This window comes from Enoplosus armatus, chromosome 14 (genome assembly GCF_043641665.1).
Source record: "Enoplosus armatus isolate fEnoArm2 chromosome 14, fEnoArm2.hap1, whole genome shotgun sequence".
In the NCBI taxonomy this organism is placed as follows: domain Eukaryota; kingdom Metazoa; phylum Chordata; class Actinopteri; order Centrarchiformes; family Enoplosidae; genus Enoplosus; species Enoplosus armatus.
The window spans coordinates 14,119,028-14,133,118 of record NC_092193.1 but is presented as its reverse complement, the minus strand read 5'-3'; the positions used below and the strand labels follow the sequence as shown (position 1 = coordinate 14,133,118).

The following is a 14,091-nucleotide window of genomic DNA, read 5'->3' as shown; positions in this document are numbered from 1 at the left end:
AGGGAGAGAGAGGACAGAAAAGGTGGAGAGATTATAGCACCAGCGAAGTTATCTGGTTTTTAGTATATTTCGTATAATATTCTTCCCAGTGTTGCTGCAGACATGCCCGGAAATAAGCAATATTCAAATGCAGGGAGAAGATTGTTTTCTCCTTTTTTACTGAGCACGTCTCATTATCTGTGTTTGAGTTTCATGAGAGAGTTTGGTTTCCTGCCTGTCTCTCTCTGTATGCGTGTGTGTGTGTGTGTGTGTGTGTGTGTGTGTGTGTGTGTGTGTGTGTGTGTGTGTGTGTGTGTGTGTGTGTGTGTGTGTGTGTGTGTGTGTGTGTGTGTCATGACTGAGGACCTGTCTGCTGATCTCAGAGAGCAATGTGTTATTTTCTTTCTGTACTAAAGCAGCCCGCTCCCTCATTGGAAAACACAGTCTATAACCTTGTCTTCCTTCAGACAGTCTGGTACCGGCCACGCTGCCGCCATTTCTCATTGCTCCCGTCTGTAACAACTCTCTGACACTGTGTCCTGTGTCTGTAATTCATGTCATGTAACCCCACAGCTCACACAGTTAATATATATGTAGTAATGTGTTTCATGAAGTGCTAACGTTTGCTGCAAGTTTTATGCCTGATTCATTAAATGAATTCAATAAAGTTAAATCATAATCCATGCATTAGTGTCTGGTGTGATTATTTACCGTGTGATTACACTTATAATTCATAGTCAGTGATGTTTTACTCCAGAACATCCTTCCAACTCCCTCTTTCCTGAGTCACTCTTTTCTAACAGTATGTACTCCCTCTGTCATTTAGTAACTAAGCCCTATGTTATGTCCCTCTCTCCCCAGTCTCTCTGTATTATTCATAGAAAAGCACTCTGTACAGTGGTGCAGACCAGTGGAGGTGATGTAATAACGGCTGCGAGCGTGGCTCCAGACCGTCATTTGGGACGGATTCATGCGACAGGAAGAAACTCTCATTTGTTTGTCTGTTTTCAGCTTTGTTGGTGTGGCCAACAGCTACAGCTGATGGTCATTGGACTTGAAGCACATCCATGACGAAAGTATAATTTTTAGCAGTTTAAGAACATTTCAAAGGCCCACCCACGATGAGCCCTGCTGAGCAAATGTTAAGGTGTTGAAAGAGAAGGAAATAGTGTGGAGATGCAGCTAGAAGTCCACATCATCATTTGATCTAGCACTGAGCATTATCATCATGCTGTGTGATAACACGTTTTCACTTACTTACATAGCACTGGAACAGCAAAACATATAAAAGTGTTGCTGAAACAACACTTCTTCTTTGAAGTGACACTACCGCCATCCAGTGTTCAAAGAAGTTTTTACATGACATCATGTATAAGCGAATGTTCACTCTGTAATTATTGTGGAAATGACAGAAAGCAAATCACACTAAGCAGGTCGTTATTTATTTTTATGGTATGATTTTAACTTATTGTGGTTCTACACTATATACAATATATATCAGAATCAGTTTTGGTCAAGTATGTGAACACATTAAAGGAAACTGACTCTGGTTTTTCATTGCTCTAAATGGACTACACAGAAATAGACGTACAGCTGAGAACAAGGACAACAAAGTTGAACAAAGGTTAACATAAACATTTAACATGTACATACAAGTAGGTGAAAAAAATATGTATATGAATAATATACTAATGAATATGTATAAAAAATATATATTGTATATAAAAAGCAACAATGAACAACAACTTACAATGTCCATATACAAGTCAAACTGTTGCATACAACCGTGCAGTGGTTCAGTGGTGTTCAACAATACGCACAGAGGAGTGTGTTCATTGCATGTTCATCATCAACATGTTCTTTTACAACCACAAAACCATTCATTGAACAATTTACTCTTTTTAACAAAACTTTAATGTTTCTATATTACAACATGCACAAATACAACATCTTAAAATATAAACAAAGAGTATAAAAATATGACAGTAATATTATACAATGCTCTTGACATTTTGTCATTATCAGCATTTTTCTTAAACCGACTTCAAACAGAGTTATGAAACTGCGAAACATCATCGGTGACTGGATGACAGGCAAAGGTGAGAAAGAAAACAGTTTGCTTGCTGCAGCAGGGCTCCACCGTCTCTCTTCAAAAAGCAAAACAACTCTATTTCTGCACTTGTGAAGTGTGGATGTGAACTCTTTGTGCTTTGTTCCTGCAATGAGAATTGATTAAGTTATAATTTTGGCTACACTCTTGTGAAGATATATTTCACAGCCTGCAGAATGAATGATGATGTTTGTTAGTTATGTTGCACCAAGTCTTACCTTAAACGGTCGACATAGTCCATCACCCAGTTCAGGGCAGGATTGGTGCATGCTTTACCCCTCTTCGTGTGGAAACTGTAGATTAAAAGGAAAGAAAATGGACATTATACACTTATAATAAACACTGATGTTATGTATGGTGGCTTATTTACTCTCTGATTGAGAGGGAGGAGATTAACACAATCTTATTGATACTCACATGATGGCATTGATGGGACACAGCTCTGTGACGGTCTGGACTGAGTACCCCTTGATTGGACGAAATGGTATTTTGGTTGTCATGTAACTTCGACAACACTGATAATACCCTGTGAAACAAGAGAAAAGATGATCAGATTAGATTCTGGAAAAGAAAAGGAAAATCCAGAGAGAGAAATACATCACAGCCAGATTTGTACAGATACATAGAAATAAATGACAAACCAAATAAAAAAACAATAAAAAAGAAAGAGGAGGCAGGGGACAGGGAACCCAGTACGTACCCACAGATGTGCTCGTGGCCAGCACACAAAAGGTGAGGAGCGTGATCACCATCACTGTAGCTTTGATTGACACCATGTCTTCCTCTGTGTTGGCAGCAGTGACTCTGAGCTGAGCTGTTGTCTCGTCTGTCGTCAGGTGGAGTTAGAGAGGTTGTGCTGACAAGCTTTTGATCACAGCAGCCTTATATATTCCTCAGAGAGACAGGAAACTTCCTTTTCGGAAAAGACAAACTCTCTGAAGAGATGAAGTTTCACAGAAGACCTCATTGTGCCCTGACTTGACGTGGGCTGCAACAAGTAGGCTGTTTTGAGGTGGTACAGAGGTTCTTTTCTAGGTCAGAGGAGCACTTACTCAAGAACCATGCATCGAACGGAAAGAAAAGTACATGGGGAGCACTGAAATAGGTCAAGATACGGTTGATGTCTCTGTAATTGTGCATCATGAACTTTCCACCAAAACCACAGCATGTTTGAAATAGGGGCTAAATTTTCTCAATGTGATTTAAAGCAAAGGTTCACAATTCAAGCCTAACTTAAAACAATACTCGTGTGCACACATGTAAATAAAATAGTTATTGGTCACTGTAGTGGTCCATCCTCTCTAGACGTGAAGTGTGGACGACAAAATCCACAGTGCTCATTGAGCTGTAAGTGATGCAAGGCTTCAGCAGTCTGAGTTAGTCAAATTAAGTGGGTATCTTCCAAGGTTAGTCTTTTTTGTAAAAAAAACAACAAGATGTGAGTATTGCTTTAAAACGGACTTTAAAAAACGTGAACCTATCCTTTAATGAAAGGGATATTTTAGGAAACCATGTGTCTGTGAGAACAAGACATCAAAGACACCTACTTGGTAGAAAATACTGAAAATTCAGAAAGTCCCTTTATCACCCATTTGCTCACAATAAGGAGTTGTTTGATAAAATAGATTTAGAATCAGCATGCACAACACCAGCCATCATTGATTTTATTATTCCTATCCCGTGAAAAGGGCTTTTTTAAAAAGACTGAAGCACGGACTTTTCTTTGACTCATAGACTGTATAAAAGGATGTCCTTAATAAATGTGTTGTATTTGAATTAAAAATAGACTACAGTGTTTTACTGAGAGAGAAGATTTTTTAGCATGTTTGAAGGTTTCGTGATACAAAATGTGCTTGAATTGACTCTGACTTGCTTGTCACTACTTTTACTTGGTGGTTGCAAACCTTTATCAGCAATGGTGATGTGTAATATTAACCAGCGGTGCCGACTGACGAGTTACTAAATCAGTATGAATGATAATTGGATGTGAGGACAATAAATACAATGAAAAACGGAGTACGGTCTTAATTAGAGACTAAATGTCCTTTGTACATTGCCTCATAATGTTTGTATGCAGCAACAAGGTCAGCAGGAAGTTATGTTCTGAGTTATGGTTTACTTTCACACTCATGTATTGTTTCTTGTTCTCAGGTCTCGAAATGTAGATACCGATCACAATGAGCCTACCTTATCAACAATGGTATTATAAGAAGTATTCAGATATTATTAGGATATTACCCTTAAATAAAAATAGCAACATCACAACATAAAAATACTCTATTGTAAAAGTACTGCATTTAAAATGTTACGTAAGGAAAACTATTTTGAAAAAAATATTATCAGCATATTTATCAAAAGTAAAAGTACTCATTATGCAGCAAAATGGCTCCTGTCAGTGTTGTATTATTGTATATTATTATTGATTACTGTTATTATTGTGAAATGAGCACTGTTAATGTTATAGTTGGTGGAGTAGCAAATGTTAAATATGTCATATTATAAACTGATCAGATCATCTCATATAAATGTAGTGGAGTAAAAAAGTACAATATATGCCGACCCACAGAAGAGGGGGTTTTGTACCTTTATTGTGGTAAAAGTACGCTGTATGCCACACTTCCCTCCTGACCCAAATACTTTACAGCATTGGTTTTTTCCGGCTAGTTCCTCAGTCTGCGGTGGAACAATGACATAATTTACCATTTGTCAGAGTATTTAAACTTCACTGCCAGAGATAAACTTTATCAGTTCATCCCTTTTGAGAGTCCACATCAGAAAACTGATTCACTGCTGGAGAAAAGCTGTGTGAAGATGGCAAAGCTTACTCTGTGTGTCTCCATTATACTGGTGCTGCTGATGACGCTGGGTGAAAGCAGTAAGTATGACTTTGTTACTGAGAACAGTTGTTGCCTGTATATTTCTAGATTCTGTACTGTTTTCATATTTAAGAGGCTCCTTAAACATGTTGACATGTTTGTAATGTCTCTCCTGTGAAGGTCCCATGAAGCTTTGCTGCACACAGTACCAAGAAAATCCAATCCCAGTGAAAGTGCTGAAATCTTACAGAATCCAAAAGGACACAGAAGGCTGCAACATCAAGGCAGTAATGTAAGAAACAACAATCAATGCATCTGAAAAAAACACACACTAATATAAGAAACAGAAATGTCAGCTCTGCTTTGTAGTAATGTCTTAACTTCTTCCTTTGTCTTAATACAGTTTCAAGACAGTGAAAAACAGACCTTTCTGTGCCAATCCTGACAGCGAGTGGGTGCAAAAGGCCATGGACTTTGTGCCACAGTAAGTTAATTTCTCTATTCAACCAGTCTCTGTGCTAAAACACAGAACTGGCATTAACACTGAGTCAAGATGCAACAATCTTATGTGAATTTAATGTTTTCTTTTTATGTCTTTCTAAATAGAAAACATTGAGCAGCAGATCACCTGATGAAATCAACAGACACCAAGACACATGAATGTATTATTTTAAAGTCAACAAATCTTATATTTTCGTATTTCTTTAAAACCAATAAATTGAATATTTTTAAAAACAATTTTCTGTTTCTGTGTTTATCTATTAGTACATAATATAAGTACATGGATCTGATGTTTTTATACAAATTAGGACATTACAATTTCTGTGTAGCCATGCTACAAACTTTTGCTGAAGTAAACAAACACAAGCAGTAGAGAGTACTCAAGGATCCGAAGTAAGAGTACTCAGCCTTGTGTGTCCAATTTGGGGATTTTCATGTTTTTCAATCAGCTGAAGAGGGAAAGGAAGGAAAGAAGGAGGAAAGAGAAGAAGGAATAATAGCAGGAATAAAGCCAGGACTGATAGATAAAGGGAAAACATAAGGAAGGAAGGAAGGAAGACAAACAAGAAAGAAAAAAAGAAAGATGGGAGGAGAGTGGGGAAGTAAAATAATAGTAAGGACAGTACTTGAGTAAATATACTGCCACTTTATTAGGTACACCAAACTAAAACTAATACAGTCTACTGCAACAGCCCTACAATAAATCCCACCTTCATGAAGGTTCAGTTTTTGTTGGAACTGGGCTTAGTTTACTCTATTTCTAATAGTATAATATTATTTCTAATATTTAATCTACGCTCATTGATATTGAAAACAATGAGGATGACAAAATATCTGAAACAACACTTATATAATGCAATACAATGACCATAAAATTTAATTTGTCGAGTTTCAACAAAAACTGAGCATTGTAACATTCATGAAGGTAGGATTTATTGTAGGGCTGTGTATTAGACTGCACTATGTTTAGCTCCATGAGCCTAATAAAGTACTTTTATTCCATACAAACAAACACAGTGTGTAATTCACGGTACCAACAGTAGGTGGCGGATGGTACAGGAAGGATTCTCTTTATGAATGAACTGCTGCTGGGTGTCCAAGCGGAAGGGACTTTACGTGTTTTCATACTGAGCAGGACGTCATGTCTGGTTTGGATGTAACCGTTTTAGTCATAACCAAATCTTTCATGCTTTAGGATGAAAAGACAAATTGTGATGTGTGGTGATGGTTGTGAAAACATGGTAAGATGAAGCGACACGGAGATGCTAACGTTACATCTAACTATGCATTTCAAGCTAGCTGAAGCTAACGGTTAGCAGGCTGCTGTGTTTGCTATGAAGAATAAAAGCTACGAGGGGGGAGATGCTTAAAAGAGGAGAAAGGTAAGATACAGGAACATAGAAGAGAGCCACTTGATAACCTGCTCTGTTTGTAACATTACAGTTTAGTTTGGAGATATTCGTACGGCTTTTCCTTATATTAATATTATTACCTCTATTTTAATAAGTGGGTAACCGTTAATATATGAATTTGTGCTCATCACTAACGTCATAGGTTTTTCCCCCTAAAAGACACCTTTACTTACATACCTACAATGGTGTGACAATATGTACCCATTGTAATATTATAATATACTAATATGTATGGACTTATGAGCAAAGGTGAACTTATATTGTTTGTTTTGATGTGATAAATAACATACACATAACACAAAAAAGAAGAAATATTCACAAAAGAAAGAAGAAGAAAAAAAACATGTAGTCACAGATGCTACTGCAAGGTGCAGTTTTCTGTTGATTCCTGTGGTCTTGGCACAAAACCACAAATCTACTAAATCTATACTAGACTATATAATGAAACTATTTTCTTTTTGTATTTTAGCACGAGTGTGAAATGTACATGGAGGCCAGTGAGGAAGGTCACCTCTGGCTGAGGTTCACCCACTGACCCGGCAGGTACGATCCAGGTTGAAAAGAAGCAGGAGCCATGAAAGAAGAGTGCAGGGCAGAGTGTGGAGGCGAGGCTCTGTTTGAGGACCCGGACTTCCCCTCTGACGAGACGTCCCTGTGCTCTGACAGCTCTACGCCCATCGCCAGGTTGCAGGGAGACATCACCTGGCGACGCCCACAGGTTAGACCCAGTGCCAAGGGCAAATGGGAAATGCCTCCTTGTATGTTTGTTTTGCCATGGTTTGATGTTTATATGCTGTTGATGACATCACAACTTTTGACTTGCATCAACAACAAAAGAAGGATTTCCCTCATCAGGTAGTTGATTTGATTATGAAAGAGTGCCTACAGGTCCAAAGTCATTGTTTAGTATTTCACAAAAAGCAAATATATGTAACAAAAAAGACAAAATATAATATTTTTCTGACCTGACAAAATGATAGTGTGATGGCCCTGACCAAGTTAACAATTTCTGGTTCATGACGGTGTAACCAACTTTTAGTGAGATCAACATTCTTTGCCCACTTTCAGCTTTGACCATTTAGAATAAGACATTTCTGCACCTCATTTATTTCGCTCCCCAAAACCCAAATCCAAAAGTTATTGTAAGTCGTCTTTAAGTCAGCGTGTCTCAACTTACTCTCTTTATGTCTGATTCACACCTCCAGGAGATCTGCCAGTCGCCAGCTCTCTTCCCCAACAACATCAACCTGGGTCATGCAAAACAAGGCTTGTTAGGAGACTGCTGGTTTCTCTGTGCCTGCACCTTCTTGCTCAAGAACAAACATCTACTGAACAAGGTAGCAGTTCTGGCTTTGCAAAGACTCTGGAGAACTGAATTATGGGCGGCTGAGTGGCCCAGTAGTTGGACCAAGTTTCTGTGAATATGCATGTTATCAACCGCATGTCCTACACGCCTGTACTGACTTAGTCTGTGACTCTCTGTAGGTGCTGCCTCCAGACCAGCCACAGTGGGGTGACAGCAGGTACAGGGGCTCCTTCCAGTTTAGTTTTTGGCAGCAGGGACACTGGACAGAGGTCACCATTGATGACCGCCTGCCCTGTATCAACTCCACTCTCTGCTTCTCACGCTGCCACTCCCCCTCTGCCTTTTGGGCAGCCCTGTTGGAGAAGGCCTATGCCAAGTAAGCAATGCGTGGAATTTCCCTGTCTTATCTCTCAGTTTAGATTGTCTTTGTGGTGCTTTTGGAAAGTTTTATTAATGTTGTAATGCATTCCCAACAACATAGTTAGTGAAGTTTGGAAATCCCATTTCCTGTCCCTTCTATCCGCTTTAGGCTTCATGGCTCATATGAGCGTCTGTGGGCAGGACAAGTGGCAGAGGCCCTGGTGGATTTGACCGGGGGTCTGGCAGAGCGCTGGAGCTTGGGAGACTGTGGGTCAGAGGAGGAGCAGAGACCAGAACAGGACAGCGACAAGGTCAGGAGGAGAAGGCTGGACCTGAACCTTCTGTATCCAGTGAAAGAGCAGTGTGCGATCAGCTGCTCCACTCACAGCAGCCCCGGAGGTCAGAAAAGAGCTTTCTTGCAGATACAAGTGGTTTTTGATCCTGTATCACATCACCTGATGGCCTTGATGACTGTTGTAGGTGCCAGCGAGCTGGGTCAGTACCATGCGCTGACTGTCATGGAGTGGTTGGATGTGAAGATGGTGTCTGGGAGCGAAGTACTGCTGCTCAGGATCAGAAACCCCTGGGGAAGATGCTGCTGGGGAGGGGCCTGGATAGGGAGGTAGGCATGTGTGTCATAGTAAAGATTTGTCCGTTGCAGATGTGTGTAACCTCAAAAGGAGTTTTGCTGAATCCAAATGTCCAACCTCCGGACTTGTGGACTGAAGTGCTAACCATAATCACACCAAGTCTGAAAGGGTGCTGTGCCACAGTCAGTTAAAATGTGCTTCAGACCTTAGTGGTTGCCATGGATATGACCAATGCCATGACAGTGTAGATGCTATTGGGCTCTCTTGAAGTGTGTAGAAAGTCCAGAGAAAGTGTTTATTATGTATTTAAACAGCCTTTTAGGCAGTCATATGTACACACCTGTAGTGCGGAGAAAAGTCCAGACTTTGGGATCCGGCCTCGGTCTGCAGTCACTCAATCTACCTCTTTCTCTGCAGTGGTGCCGGTTGGAGTTCTGTCGACCCTGTTTCTGCTTTGGACCTACAAGCCAGGGTGGCAGAGGGCGAGTTCTGGTTGGATGAAACTGAATTTCTGTCCCAGTTTGATGATGTCACAGTGGGCTACCCTATCAGTGATGAGGGGCACCTAAAGAGCATCTATACTGGTAAATTCCCTTATTTTGCTAAAGAATGTTTTAGACTTACACTCATTGACTGTCATCTCCTTAGCGCCCTTTCTAACTCTGACAACTCTCCTCTCCGACAGGAAATCTGCTGACACACAGCCACCAGCTGGCTGGCCGGTGGATGAAAGGGCACTCTGCAGGTGGCAGCCGAAACAGCAGCAGCTATGGCAGCAACCCAAAGTTTTGGCTCAAAGTGTGTGAAAGAGGAGAGGTGCTGGTATCCCTGCTACAGCACAGAAAATGGAGAAACACGGAGAAATACGCACAAACGCCGCTCGAGGATAGGAAGAACACAACGCACCAGCACTACCAGGCTATCGCTCTACACATGTGGAAGGTTTGTGCCATCACGTATAAAATGATTGTATTTGTGTCTTTGCATCATGTTACTCACATTTATTTCTGTCACTAGGTGGAGAAGAAGCGTTTTAATCTAAGCCGGATGTTAAACAAACCTACTTGTGCTTCTACTCACTGCCACGCCTATGAGAGAGAGGTGGTCCTCCATGGACAGATGGAGCCTGGATACTACCTGCTGATCCCCAGCACCTACCAGCCAGGAGCTGAGGCTCGCTTTCTCATCAGGGTCTTTTCTTCGTCTTCCACATCCCTCAGGTAAGGACCAGTTAAAATAAGTTTGTGCAAATGATTAATGAATTTGAGCCCTCCAACTTTCTTAGCTCCATGAGTTCAGGAATGACAATAAATAAATAGTGACATCTGCTGGTCAATTTGAAAAACACCTTTTAAAAGAATCAACTAATAAATTAAACCTTTTATCCTTTTAAACTTCAGCAAGCACACATAACCTTTTTTACAAAAGATGGATTTTCCTGCTTCCATGTTCCACCATGTTAAGTGCTGTGATTATAAAAATGTATTATGTTTCTGATGGAATTATTCGTGACATAACAATGCTGGTTTCCTCCTCAGTGCCCTGAAAAGCCCAGCACCTTCACTGCCATTAACAACAGATGGAGAGTGGGAGACCGCTTACTTCCAGGGCTCGTGGGTGGAGGGAAGGACGGCCGGAGGAAGCAGGAACTTCCCGTCTCACTTGCAGAACCCATACTTCCCTTTTACAGTGTGTGATGAGGCAGCAGTGACATCAGGAGTTAATGTCAGGATTACCCTGCACCAGAGCCGCCCTGACACTGATCTGCACCCGATTGGCTTCCACATTTACAAGGTCAGTCAATCATTAAGGGAGAATACCAGTGTCATGTATAGTTATGGGCCATTTATCTCTATATACGTTATCCTCAGTCATTTGCAGTACAATCTGTGTGTGTGATCAGTTTCAACTCGACTTTAAGGTGTCTTAGCTAGCTTAGTATTAGATACTAGAAATCACATCTAACAAAGTATCTGTGAATTACTGTTTTAGAGCAGCTCTGGTATAAAATAACTGGCACACAACTAAATAAACACGACAAAACAGCAACAGCGTCAGACCCAGTCCAGGCTACATTATTACTGTGATGGATTATCTTGTGCACATTCCCCCTAGTCATATTGCAATACATTTATTTTGGAAAACAATCTGTGTAGAATGTAATAGATCTTTGAAATGTTTTAACACTAACCTGGAGCTTGAAACTTCTTCAGACAGTTTTTCATTCTGTACAGCAACAAATAGCCTATTCTAAGGTGGAAAAAAACAAGCACTCGCATATTTGTTTGATTTGTGTACAGTGTAATATGCACATTAATCAACCTGAATGTTTTGAAAAAGTGCGGGGGTTAGCTCAATGACTGATTTGCACTTGTAGTCCCAACATAATTTAAAACAGATAACAAAAACTTTAAAAAAACATTGCATTCAATGAAGTAATAATAAAAATAAGAGAAAATATGTTGTGTATATGTTTGTTTTAATGAAGTTTAACTATAATACAATCAAAGAGTTATAAAATGTGATAAGAAAAACTGTCAGTTCATACACGAGCACAGCTATTTTACATTATGCTGACCATGTGAACACTACCACTGAATGATTTCACTATGTATTCAGTTCCCAGAAGGGGAATGTGAGCAGACATTATCCAGGGACGAGGATCCCGTGGCCAGTTGTGTCCCTCACTGTTACACCCAGGATGTCAGTCTGACCTGCTGTCTTCCTCCTGGAGCTTACACCGTAGTGCCATCCACTTATCAGCCTGACTGCTCGGCAGACTTCACCCTCGGCCTGGCTCGCAGAATACACAGGTTGACTCTTTTCCTTTGTTTTAATCTTGTGATCAGAGCGTGGTTGCGCAGCTAATAGCAGTAGCGTCAGGTATCATTATTATATCTTTTTCAGAAATAATAATGGATGTGTGTTTCTTTCAGGAAAGTGATGAAAAGCCAGGAGACTCTTGGAAGAGCCATTCAGGAGGTTAGTTCATTGGATGACTCGGCAACACTAGCTGACAAATCTTCTTTAGTTCACCAGTGGCACAGGGCCTTCATCATGCTGATTTACTGCATACACTATACAACAAGACTGAATCAGTTACCCAATGAGAGCTAGACTCTCAAACTTCAAAATAAAAGCACACAACCAAATGAAACATTAACATCAAGTACAAGTATATATTTTAAAATCTGGGTGAATATTTAAAACCACTAATGCAGTTAAAAAAACATTTTTTAGATTACTGTAAAAACATTATAACAACATAAAGCCAAACATATCATGTAATGATGAAATGATTAGTCAATCAATTGAGTTGTTGATCTACAGAAAATTGTTTGCCAATTATTTTAATAATCAGTTAACTGTTTAAAGTCAGTTATCAAGCAAAAATGCCAACCATTTGCTGGTTTCAACTTTTCAAATTTGAAATATGTTTTATATTGGTGTAAATTGAATGTCTTTAGGTTTTGCCTTATTAGTTGGACAAAACAAAAATGTCACCTAGGGGTCTGAGGAACTGTGATGGGCATTTATCACTATTCTGTGACATTTTATAGACTAAAGTTTTTATCCATTAACAGAAACTACAGTGAAAATAGCCCTAGTGTTATGTGACATTGTGGTTAACAAGCCTTCTTGTCATAACTTCTCACTTTCGCTCACATTGTTTCACCACCAACAAAGCTCAACACATCAAATGGTTCTGTTTTTTGGATGGTTGGTTCAGCAGCCTGACAGCAAGTCCTACCTCGAGGGCAATTCAGGGCAAAAGAAATCAATCATGCCCACCTTAAACCTACTTGTTTAAGACTGTGAATGTGGTCAGAAGATGGCAGCACTGAATAATCGCTCTGTGTTGCTTTTGTGTCTTTATGGGCGGCAGATCTCTCACATCTCTGTGATGCAAAGCTAGTTCTCTGGGACTGTTGCTGCTCCACTGACGTCGCCTCACCTCCCTGTGCCTGTTGGCCCACGATGAAAGAACCAGTTCTCCCACCCACCCTCGGAGGCTGTATGTGTGCATATATGTGTATGTATGTGTACCACCAGTGGCCGAGAAGGCAGGCGGGCAGATTTAGTGGGAATGTGTGTGTCGGGAATCCTAGAAACCCCTTTATCCTGAACCGCTGAGGCTCAGGGCTGATGGGTTGCCACACACTCATCAGCGATTAGGACATCAGAGGTTGTCGGTGGGCTGGGCTGCTAATGAAGTATGACGGGACTGGCTGGTGTAAACAAACAGCCGCCATTGAAGAAGGCCGCTGCTGCTCTTGCTCATTCAGTCACTGGTGCGCCTGCCGACCCGGAACAAAGGGCCCTCTCATGAAGGTCCTCACCGAGGCACAGGGGTCAAGGGGCGAGGGGATGGTCTCCGACAGCAGAGCCAACCAAACCACACCACACCATACCGTGCCATACCATGCCAGAGCTTTCCTCCCATCCCTCACCCGCAGTCACTCTGCTCCTTACCTAGCTTGGATTGTTTGTCTCTAGACACGGACGCAGTGTTTTCTCAGTCCCTCTTCCCCAAACCTGCCCACCATCCAGATTAACTCTAAAGTCAGGCCAAAACCTAAAGAAGTCCACTTCCTGACTCCATCCTCACCCCCCTCAGCTCCCTTTTTGTGCTCCCCAGACTTGGTCCACAGCTCTGCTTATACCTGAACAGGGCCATGGTTTGAAGTTGCCGCAAGAACAGATGACAAGCGACGGATGGAAGGGATGAAACGAGGGATGAAACGAGGGATGCGGCACATCAGAGGACGCTGCTTCATATGAAGGAGCTGCCAGTCCTTTTTGTGTTGAGGCTGCGTATGTGTGGTGGTGTGTGTGTCTGCCTGCTAGCAGCCATGTCTGTGTGTTGAAGTCACAGGGTTTCAGAGACTTTTACAAAGCTATAATTAACTGATTAGAGTGGTACTGTGCTGTGTATTTATTATGTTTGGGAGTTTGTGAGGAATAAAATGTTAACTGATAACTGATGTGTCCCATGTTTTGATGTGATTTCGGCCTT

At 40.9% G+C, this 14,091-nt stretch overlaps 3 protein-coding genes across 3 annotated transcripts; 2 read left to right on the top strand and 1 right to left on the bottom strand.

Moving 5' to 3' along the window:
* Positions 1 to 1,955: 1,955 nt before the first annotated feature.
* On the bottom strand, positions 1,956 to 2,908 carry ccl20a.3 (chemokine (C-C motif) ligand 20a, duplicate 3). Its single transcript, XM_070919457.1, has 4 exons — positions 2,790 to 2,908; positions 2,507 to 2,615; positions 2,308 to 2,382; positions 1,956 to 2,195 (listed from the first exon to the last, which is right to left on the bottom strand). Exons 1-4 carry the CDS (start codon positions 2,863 to 2,865, stop codon positions 2,147 to 2,149), a joined length of 309 nt encoding a protein of 102 aa, XP_070775558.1. The 5' UTR covers positions 2,866 to 2,908; the 3' UTR covers positions 1,956 to 2,146.
* A 1,941-nt stretch (positions 2,909 to 4,849) lies between these two features.
* ccl20a.4 (chemokine (C-C motif) ligand 20a, duplicate 4) lies at positions 4,850 to 5,643 on the top strand. The gene is made up of 4 exons (XM_070919458.1): positions 4,850 to 4,964; positions 5,086 to 5,197; positions 5,309 to 5,389; positions 5,512 to 5,643. The coding sequence occupies exons 1-4, from the start codon at positions 4,901 to 4,903 to the stop codon at positions 5,519 to 5,521; spliced, it is 267 nt and encodes an 88-aa protein (XP_070775559.1). The 5' UTR covers positions 4,850 to 4,900; the 3' UTR covers positions 5,522 to 5,643.
* A 1,008-nt stretch (positions 5,644 to 6,651) lies between these two features.
* capn10 (calpain 10) lies at positions 6,652 to 14,055 on the top strand. The gene is given in 14 exon segments (XM_070919202.1): positions 6,652 to 6,788; positions 7,288 to 7,536; positions 8,024 to 8,155; positions 8,304 to 8,500; positions 8,654 to 8,883; positions 8,965 to 9,106; positions 9,492 to 9,658; positions 9,760 to 10,016; positions 10,092 to 10,294; positions 10,613 to 10,868; positions 11,694 to 11,887; positions 12,011 to 12,056; positions 13,714 to 13,780; positions 13,783 to 14,055. Coding segments are annotated over 13 exon segments (2,109 nt in total). The 5' UTR covers positions 6,652 to 6,788; positions 7,288 to 7,392; the 3' UTR covers positions 13,857 to 14,055.
* Positions 14,056 to 14,091: the final 36 nt, after the last annotated feature.

What these genes read in the sequence shown, in the direction of transcription:
- ccl20a.4 (XM_070919458.1), top strand. Translation starts at nt 4,901, where the DNA reads ATGGCAAAGCTTACTCTGTGTGTCTCCATTATACTGGTGCTGCTGATG. An exon ending in GATGACGCTGGGTGAAAGCA is followed by an intron (nt 4,965 to 5,085) that starts GTAAGTATGACT and finishes TCTCCTGTGAAG; the next exon opens with GTCCCATGAAGCTTTGCTGC. An exon ending in TGCAACATCAAGGCAGTAAT is followed by an intron (nt 5,198 to 5,308) that starts GTAAGAAACAAC and finishes GTCTTAATACAG; the next exon opens with TTTCAAGACAGTGAAAAACA.
- ccl20a.3 (XM_070919457.1), bottom strand. Translation starts at nt 2,865, where the DNA reads ATGGTGTCAATCAAAGCTACAGTGATGGTGATCACGCTCCTCACCTTT. An exon ending in TGTCCCATCAATGCCATCAT is followed by an intron (nt 2,383 to 2,506) that starts GTGAGTATCAAT and finishes TTTAATCTACAG; the next exon opens with TTTCCACACGAAGAGGGGTA. An exon ending in GACTATGTCGACCGTTTAAG is followed by an intron (nt 2,196 to 2,307) that starts GTAAGACTTGGT and finishes TTCTCATTGCAG; the next exon opens with GAACAAAGCACAAAGAGTTC.